The sequence below is a fragment of the Eschscholzia californica genome, unplaced genomic scaffold (genome assembly GCF_041429995.1).
Source record: "Eschscholzia californica isolate CP2 unplaced genomic scaffold, dmEscCali1.0.p SCAF_4, whole genome shotgun sequence".
NCBI lineage: Eukaryota > Viridiplantae > Streptophyta > Magnoliopsida > Ranunculales > Papaveraceae > Eschscholzia > Eschscholzia californica.
In genome coordinates, this window is record NW_028238461.1 from 46,608,758 (window position 1) to 46,618,300 (window position 9,543).

General features: G+C 35.5%; 1 protein-coding gene and 3 non-coding genes across 4 annotated transcripts; 1 reads left to right on the top strand and 3 right to left on the bottom strand.

Moving 5' to 3' along the window:
* Positions 1–432: 432 nt before the first annotated feature.
* Positions 433–504, bottom strand: TRNAW-CCA (transfer RNA tryptophan (anticodon CCA)). The gene has a single exon. It is a non-coding gene; the product is annotated as a tRNA-Trp (tRNA).
* Positions 505–5,536: 5,032 nt separating this feature from the next.
* On the bottom strand, positions 5,537–6,640 carry LOC147545287 (uncharacterized). The gene has a single exon (XM_086635815.1). The coding sequence runs from the start codon at positions 6,638–6,640 to the stop codon at positions 5,537–5,539; it is 1,104 nt and encodes a 367-aa protein (XP_086491941.1).
* A 2,298-nt stretch (positions 6,641–8,938) lies between these two features.
* On the top strand, positions 8,939–9,012 carry TRNAE-UUC (transfer RNA glutamic acid (anticodon UUC)). The gene has a single exon. It is a non-coding gene; the product is annotated as a tRNA-Glu (tRNA).
* A 53-nt stretch (positions 9,013–9,065) lies between these two features.
* On the bottom strand, positions 9,066–9,139 carry TRNAN-GUU (transfer RNA asparagine (anticodon GUU)). The gene has a single exon. It is a non-coding gene; the product is annotated as a tRNA-Asn (tRNA).
* Between the last annotated feature and the right edge of the window lie 404 nt (positions 9,140–9,543).

Genomic DNA, 9,543 nt, shown 5'->3' on the forward strand with positions numbered 1-9,543 from the left:
AAACCAATGGCAAAATTGTTTTTGTCTATATAAAAAACGAATGTGATTTATTGACTGTCCAAGTCTGCGATTAGTTTATACTGGTTAAAAATGTAGTAAGTAGTGTTGAAACTCCAAATTATAAACAATTTTCTGTGAATACGTTGTCTTAAATCTCTTACATCAACCTAGCCTCCCCTAAATGTAATTCCTGAACTCGCCACTGGCTGTTTATAAGGGTGGCCGACGGCCGCAGAGGGAGAGATTAAACAACAAAAGAGGCAAAAGTGACACCCCAACCCAACCAGCTTCAGCCTTCATAGTTATAGTACGTGGTCCTCACTTTCTCTCTCTATAATTATGACTCACTCAACAGCCGAAAGCTCGAAACTAATGCCGTTCTCTTTCATGATGACACCAACACAAAATTGGACGAAAACAAAAAAAAAAAATTGAACCTGACGTGATTCGAACACGCAACCTTCTGATCTGGAGTCAGACGCGCTACCATTGCGCCACAGATCCTGTTGTTGTTGTCTCTGCAGATACTAGTTCTCTAAAGGTCGGGTTCCTCATATTCTTACGGAAATTGTCCGGGTAGGCTTTTGTTATATATAGCTCGTTAACACCTGACCATAATAGTGTGTTGATTGGGTTCTCAACCATCAATCAAGTTTGCTATAAAACCCAAGGAGGATACCGAAGTAGCCTCTCACGGAGATATTAAGATACCGCTACTAAAACAAACTTGATCGTTGCTTGATGTCCTCCGATCGGTATGAACTAGTTACTTTTGTTTCAGATTTGATTCCCCTGGTTTTCTTTCTGTCTCATAAGTCTTCTTCTTTTTTTTCTGTAAAAGTCTTTTTTCGTAGCGTTAATTATAACAGTCTCAAAATACATTAGACTAAATAAATGTGTTATCTTTCAACAAAAAAAAAAGGTAATTGTATTGCAAATTTTGGAATCAAGACCATTTAAAAGTTAGAGGATCCAATGTGCTATAAAAGTTTAAGTATCTCTCTCATCATCTTGTCGACAAATTTGTCACAGTTCTTGGTTCAATATGTTTTCCTTTATGTGGTGATACTAGATAGAGGATTTTGGTTGAACTCATGATTAGACTAGCATTATCACCAAATTTTACATCGTTCACTGCGCCCTCTTGCCTCTCTACTAAAAGAACTCAAAGTTCTATTTGATATTGATGTAAAACTATGAATCATGAATGTCTCACTAAGTAAACTCATTGTTTAAATAGATTACAAATTGTAAAGAGCAAAAGTATGTTCTACCAAAGTAAAAATAACTATTAGTTCAACAAAAGAAAAAGTAAAAATAACTATCATGATGTTGTGAAAACTAAGTAAAGTAGAGAGATTAGAGATGAGAGAAAACTAAAGACTAAGAACACCATGAGTAAGGACATTCATGGGCATTTACACAAGGAGTTACATGCATACACATGAATGTGCCTTTAAGTTGTAGGTTACATATGACCTCATTAGTGTAGATGTTACACATGATAGTAGTGGAAGACAAAATATTACAATACTCCCCCTTGGATTCCACAACATAAGAAATTGTCTCATTAAAACCTTACCAGGAAAACCCTATGGGAAAAACCATGGTGAAGGAAAAAGAGTACAATGTTCTTCAATATCTTCGATTATTTTAGAAGTAGATACTGCCTCATTAAAACCTTGCCAAGGAAAACCCTATGGGATAAAACCGAAGCGAAGGAAAAAGAGTACAGTTCGAAGATTTACAATGTAAGATATATTTTCACTTTGTCACTTTCTTTCTTAGTTCACTCCCCCTCATAGATACTCCCCCTCATAGACGTTCAGACGGTTGAGATTGTGCAAGATCACTTAGCCGACGCATTCCGATGTTATAGACTAATTTCTTGAATGTTGAAGTTGGTAAAGCTTTAGTAAATAAATCTGCAAGATTATCACTTGAACGTATTTGCTTAATTTCTATGTCACCGTTTCTTTGCAACTCATGAGTGTAGAAAAATTTAGGAGATATGTGCTTCGTCCTGTCACCTTTGATATATCCCCCTTTAAGTTGTGCAATACAAGCTGCATTATCTTCATACAATACTGTTGGAGTATCCTTGATTGAGGAAAGTCCACATGTTTCCCGAATATGCTGGATAATAGACCTTAACCATACACACTCACGGCTTGTCTCGTGAATAGCAATTAATTCAGAATGATTGGAAGAAGTAGCTATTATAGTTTGTTTTACCGATCTCCAAGATATTGCAGTATTACCATTAGTAAATAGATACCCTGTCTGTGACCGTGCACTGTGAGGATCAGAGAGGTATCCGGCATCTGCATAGCCACATAATTGTGATTTTATTCCTTTCGAGTAAAACAAGCCCATATCGGTAGTTCCTCGCAAATACCGTAGTATATGCTTGACACCATTCCAGTGTCTTTTGGTAGGTGCAGAGCTGTACCTTGCTAATAAATTTACAGCAAATGCTATATCTGGTCGGGTACAAGTTGCTAAATACATAAGAGCACCAATTGCACTTAAATATGGTACTTCAACACCAAGAAGATCTTCATCATCTTCCCGAGGACGGAATGGATCTTTCTTTTCATCAAGTGAGCGAACAATCATAGGACTACTTAAAGGATGAGCTGTGTCCATATAAAAGCGTTTTAAGACTTTTTCTGTATACATCGATTGATGGATAAATATTCCATTTTGCAAATGTTCGATCTGTAAACCAAGACAAAATTTAGTTTTGCCAAGATCTTTCATCTCAAACTCTTTCTTCAAATATTCAGCCGTCTTAGTGAGCTCTTCTGGAGTCCCAACAAGATTTAAATCATCTACATAGACTGCAATAATGGCAAATCCATTTTCTGATTTCTTAATGAATACACATGGACAAATTGCATTATTAATATATCCTTCTTTCAAAAGGTATTCGCTAAGGCGATTATACCACATTCGTCCTGATTGTTTCAATCCATATAACGATCTTTGTAACTTGATCGAATACATGTTTGACGATCCTAACTTAGATGTTTTAGGCAAGTTATATCCATCAGGAATTTTCATATAGATGTCACTATCAAGTGAGCCATACAAATAGGCAGTGACTACATCCATTAGACGTGTTTCAAGACATTCCGATGCTGCGAGACTTATCAAATATCGAAATGTTATTGCGTCCATTACAGGAGAATAAGTCTCTTGGAAGTCTATACCCGGTCTTTGAGAAAAACCTTGTGCAACCAAACGTGCTTTATACCTGACAATTTCATCTGTCTCATTTCTTTTGCGCACAAATACCCATTTGTATCCTACAGGTTTTATATTTTCTGGTGTTGGAACTACAGGTCCAAATACCTCTCTCTTCGCTAACGAATTTAGCTCAGTTTGAATAGCATCCTTCCACATTGGCCAATCTTTTCTTTGTCGACATTCTTCAATATTTTGTGGTTCATGATCGTCATTATTTGCTATTACATCCAGAGCTATTGCAAAAGCAAATTTATTGTCAGGAATGATTTTGGTTCTTTCCCAACATTCTCCTGTACTAATATAATTAGTTGATAATTCTCTCACACTAGTTTGTTGTGCCTCTTCTGGGGCAGTGAGTTCCATATTGGTGGATTGATTGATCGTTTCAGGTACATGTGTGCTCCGTGCCTCTTCTGGAAGACTATTTATTTTTTCATGTTTCTTTCTTTTCCGTGGAATGGTATCTTTTGCACCAACAGGCCTGCCACGCTTTAACCGTGTTTTAGATACATTTGTATCTTTAAGTTGATCTTTAGGAATATCAATCCGTGCTGGTGTATTAGCAGCTGGTATATGTGACTTTGTTACTTTCACTGAATCTGTGAAAGCATCTGGTAATTGGTTTGCAATCTTTTGTAAGTGAATGATCCTTTGAACTTCAAGTTCACACTGGCTAGTGCGAGGATCTAGATGAGATAAAGAGGATGTATTCCAAGAAATTTCACGTTTTGCCTCATTTTGTGGCTTATCTCCCCCTAACGGTGGAAATTTCTCTTCATCAAAATGACAGTCGGCATATCGTGCAGTAAATACATCACCCGTAAGTGGCTCTAGATACCTTATTATTGAAGGTGAATCAAAACCAATATAAATACCAAGACGCCTTTGAGGACCCATCTTTGTTCGTTGTGGGGGTGAAATTGGCACATATACAGCACAACCAAACACTTTAAGATGTGATATATTTGGTTGTTGTCCAAATACAAGTTGCATTGGAGAGTATTGATGATAAGCAGATGGTCTAATACGAATTAGAGCTGCAGCATGTAATATAGCATGTCCCCATGCCGAACTAGGTAATTTAGCTCTTAACAACAATGGTCGAGCTATAAGCTGTAAGCGTTTAATAAAAGATTCAGCTAATCCATTTTGAGTATGGGTATGAGCTACTGGATGCTCAACAGTAATCCCAATTGACATGCAATAATCATCAAATGCCTTTGATGTAAATTCTCCTGCATTATCGAGACGAATTGTCTTTATTTGGTAGTCAGGGAATTGTGCCCTTAACCTTATTATTTGAGCAAGAAGTCTAGCAAACGCAACAGTGCGAGTTGATAATAGACAGACATGTGACCATCGTGTTGAAGCATCTATTAAGACCATGAAATATCGAAATGGCCCACAAGGTGGATGGATAGGTCCACATATGTCTCCCTGAATCCGTTGTAAAAAACTAGGTGACTCGATGCTTATTTTTTATTGAGATGGTCGAACAATCAATTTTCCTTGCGAACAAGATGCACATGGATAATTGTTTGGTTGAAAAATCTTCTGGTTTTTCAACGGATGTCCATGTGAATTTTCTATTATTCGACGCATCATTATAGAACCTAGATGACCAAGTCTATCATGCCAAATTGCAAGAGTCATTGAATTGAACTTCTGGTTCATCAAATAATTAGACTCTATAGTTCTTATACTTGTATAGTATAAACCCGAAGCAAAAGCTGGAAGCTTTTCTAGTATCAGCTTTTTGTTTGAGACTATTGAAGTAATACAAAGGTATTCTTTCATTTTGTCACAAGTTGTCTCAATATGATATCCATTATGACGAATATCTATAAAGCTTAATAGATTTCGTGCAGATTTAGTAGAATATAAAGCATTTGGGATATCAATTTTAGTACCATTTGGTAGTATAACAACGGCTTTGCCAGAGCCTTCTATCAGGTTTGTGGGTCCTGAAATTGTGATGACATTAGCCTTGACTAATTTTAGTTGGAAGAAAAATTTCTTGTTCCGCAGAATAGTATTTGTCGTTCCACAGTCGATAAGACATTCACCCCCACAATTTGTTTTGAAATCTTTAGTAAACTCCATGCTAATAAGAAACTAAAAGAAAAATATAGAAATGTTTTAATATTTTATAATAAAAGGAACATAACAAAAACACAATTGTTGAGAAAGCAAATGACCAAAGCAAATGACAAAAGCAAAACATAGTCTAAGAAAAAAAAAATTCTTCCTAAAAGCATATTAAACTAGAATTTTAGTATAGATTCTAGTTAACATTTCCATTGTTAAGTAAAACATCAAATTCTTTGCTGCTTGGATCTGCAAAAAAATCTGAAACATCCAGATGAGTTGGATCCATGGATACTTCAAATTCTTTACCACTTTGATCTATGAAGTAGTCAGAAATATCTAAGGGAGTTTTGTTCATCGGTACTTCAAATTCTGCCAAATTGGCTTCTATTTCTTTACCTTTCCCCTTCATGGAATTTTGGTAAAGATTAACCAAGTGTTTCGCAGTACGACAAACACGTGACCAATGCCCCTTCATACCACATCGGTGACAATTATATTCACGATGATTAGATGTTTGTACACCTTTTCCTTTGTCATTTTTGTATTTGGCATTATTCAACATCTCGTGGTTTGATGCTAATTTTTGTTCACTTGAATGCCTAATAGGGCCACCACGTTGTCGATTATTATATCGACCTCGACCTCGACCACGCCCATTACCATGTCTGCGTTCACGGTTCATTGATGCAACAACATTCACTTCAGGGAATGGTGCAGTCCCAGTGGGATGAGCATTATGATTTTTCATTAACAGCTCGTTATTTTGTTCAGCAACAAGAAGACAAGAAATTAATTCAGAGTACTTTGTAAACCTACGCTCTCGATATTGCTGCTGCAGGAGCATATTCGATGCGTGGAAAGTTGAATATGTTCTCTCTAGCATGTCCTCTTCAGTTATATTCTCTCCACATAATTGTAGGCGAGATTTAATTTTATACAATGCTGAATTATATTCACTTACTGTCTTAAAATCCTGTAAACGCAGGTGCATCCAATCGTAACGAGCTTTTGGGAGTATGACAGTCTTTTGGTGGTCATATCTTTCTTTTAGATTCGTCCATAAAACATATGGATCTTTTACCGTTAGGTATTCAGTTTTCAGACCTTCATGAAGGTGATGACGAAGGAAAATCATTGCTTTTGCCCGATCTTGTGGGGATGCTTCATTTGCAGCCATAATGGTATTTCCAAGATTCATAGCATCAAGATGAATTTCAGCATCTAGAATCCATGTCAAGAAATTTTTTCCCGTAATATCAAGAGCAAGAAATTGCAATTTTGTAAGATTATCCGACATGATCTAAACAATACAAACAAACAAGTTAGATAAATATGTCTAAGGAAAATACTTGCTTATTTTCTTCCTTTTTTTTTTTTTTTTTTTTTTTAAAAAAAAATCTTCATCATTGCATAGATATCAATATGTTCATAATACTATTAATAATCACTATAGATGGACATGGTTGATACTAGCAATTTTAATCATGCATACATAGGAAAAAAAAAACTAATATGAACAACATTAGAAAAAAAAAATTTGTTTGTTAGAGTTTATCTATAATATTAGATGAAGACTATTTCAATCCTATCATGAAAAAGATATATGCTACAAATGCTAATATGAATAGTTATGTCTAACAAAATTACTACCTTCATATTTAATTACTTTCCTAAAGATGCAAGTGAAGGAAAAAAAAAATTATTCCTATGTATACTATAAGAATTAAAACTATTTGGAAGTATACTCTCTATGATTCTCTAATCTTCTTAAAAAAAAAATAGAGCTTTGTGCCGATAACGTGTTGTGAAAACTAAGTAAAGTAGAGAGATTAGAGATGAGAGAAAACTAAAGACTAAGAACACCATATTTGTACCTTAAGATTGTAGTATAATATTCTACTATTTTGTTGTGTCAATTACATTGGATTAGAACCCTTTTTATAGGCTCTACAAAGTAAGGACATTCATGGGCATTTACACAAGGAGTTACATGCATACACATGAATGTGCCTTTAAGTTGTAGGTTACATATGACCTCATTAGTGTAGATGTTACACATGATAGTAGTGGAAGACAAAATATTACAATACATGAATATTTGTTTCTAGGTTATAATAAAATATAGGGAAGTTTTATAGGGCCTCTCCAATTTTGTTAAAAAGCTTTCTCATGAACTATTTCATTTGGTAAATAATCATTGAGTGGAACCCTTTTAACAAAAATGAGGGGTCCTGCTCCTAAAATCACTGGGCCAAAAGGCTATTAGCATCCGGAAATTTTATTTACTCGGGTCAATGGCCATTGACCCGAGTTCTCTATAAGCACTTGTTTTCTTTAATGTGGATGACGTTCACCATAGTTTTGTATGGTTCTTCCTTTTTCCCCATAAATATTACTGGACTAACAGGAGGATTAACCATTAAAATAACTTCAAGATAGAGATTGGAAGTACTCGGAAATCCTATTATTTCATTGAAGGTGTTTTTGTCTAGTATATGTCTATCTTTTGTAATGAGCATATAGAATGTTATTACTGTAAAGACCTGTATGACCTGTTCAGTCAATACTATAAAGCTAAAATAAGATGAAGAAATGGAATGACAGGATTTTCGCCCTTTCTGCTTGACCTCAAGTTCATGAAGCAACGGTATAAAGAACTACCAAAAAGTTGCAAGAGTTTCAATCCAATATCCAAAAAGAACTTTTGCAATGTTCTCTTGTATTGAATGCAAATACGCATAAATATCAAAAGGCGAGGAAGATCATTAAATGGGTTTCAATGTTACAGGTTTTTGAAGAAGAATAAACAAGTTTTAATGTGTAAACAACATATGTTAATGAAACTAAAATAATTAACCAGATCATTAATTTGGAGAATAAGAAAGTACAGTGATGGAATTACCTGAAGGACTTTTTGTACTTACCATTTGTTCCCAACCATTTGTTTCCAAATTAATTTCTCTCATGAATCTTTTTGTGACCCGTTTAAAGCTTAGACACAGAAAGTGTTGAATTCGGTTCAGATTTTGTGAGAGATGACGGAGGGGTTAGGGTTAACTCCACTTTGACAGCAGGTGTCTACATAGTTAGACGGTGCTAACAGAGAAAGGAGTAGTTGGGTCTAGTGCTAATAGAGATGGATGGTAACAGCCTTTTAACTTGATGCCTTTTAGAAGCACCCCTCCTGTAAAATCTCCCTAAAATATATAGTATAACAAATTTTAAGTTATGGACAAACTCTAATAAAATAGTATCTTCTTTTTTATTTAGCCTCCCAGAACAGCAATCCTAAATCCGTAACTGGCCAACATCTCTACCTACAGAAACCCATACCATGACACTTGTCACGGTCGTAATTCCTGAATCCGTTACTGCCGACAAAAACCCATACTATGACACTTGCCACCGTCGTGTTCCTGTAGCCGAAAGGGACATGTTCTACTATGTGGGCACTAATAGGCAGAACAATCAACAATTATAAGGCCTGAGACCAATACTTCTGAAAATGAGCTCATCCGAGGGAGAGAGTTATGAATTATATTACACAAAATTTCCATCACTTTATAAGAACAAGCCTACAAAGAGAAACAATCAATCCATTGTAGTCCAGCCCGGTTAGGATACCTGGCTTTCACCCAGGCGACCCGGGTTCAAATCCCGGCAATGGAATTTTTTATTTTTTTCTTTTAAGTCATGAAACTACTTAAATGACAAAATAAAAACGCTAGAAGGAGGGGTCGAACCTCCGACCTTGTGGTTAACAGCCACACGCTCTAACCAACTGAGCTATTCCAGCTATTCGGTTTGAGCTTACTTCGAAATTATTTTAAGCTACCTTAAGTGAAGCATGTCATATGTACAAAAATAAAAGTTTTGATCTTGAGGTCAATGTGCAGGAGCTACTTATATTCGGACTATGTTTTTTTAACCAAAGAACTACCAGGTATGCGAATCATAACGAAACGATAGAATGGTGTTTTATCTGAAAATATGTACTACTCCTAGAATAAAACTATTTCTACGGAAGTGTTGCACAAATAGTTTACCAATCACAGACAAAATTGATAAATTTATTGGAAACTATTACATATGTCCATATTGTGACAATAATGAAACGATTGAGCATGCTCTAATTCATAGTCATTATGCTAGAACTATATGGTTCTATTTTCAGGCGATGACTGACAAGATTACTACGGT

What these genes read in the sequence shown, in the direction of transcription:
- LOC147545287 (XM_086635815.1), bottom strand. Translation starts at nt 6,640, where the DNA reads ATGTCGGATAATCTTACAAAATTGCAATTTCTTGCTCTTGATATTACG.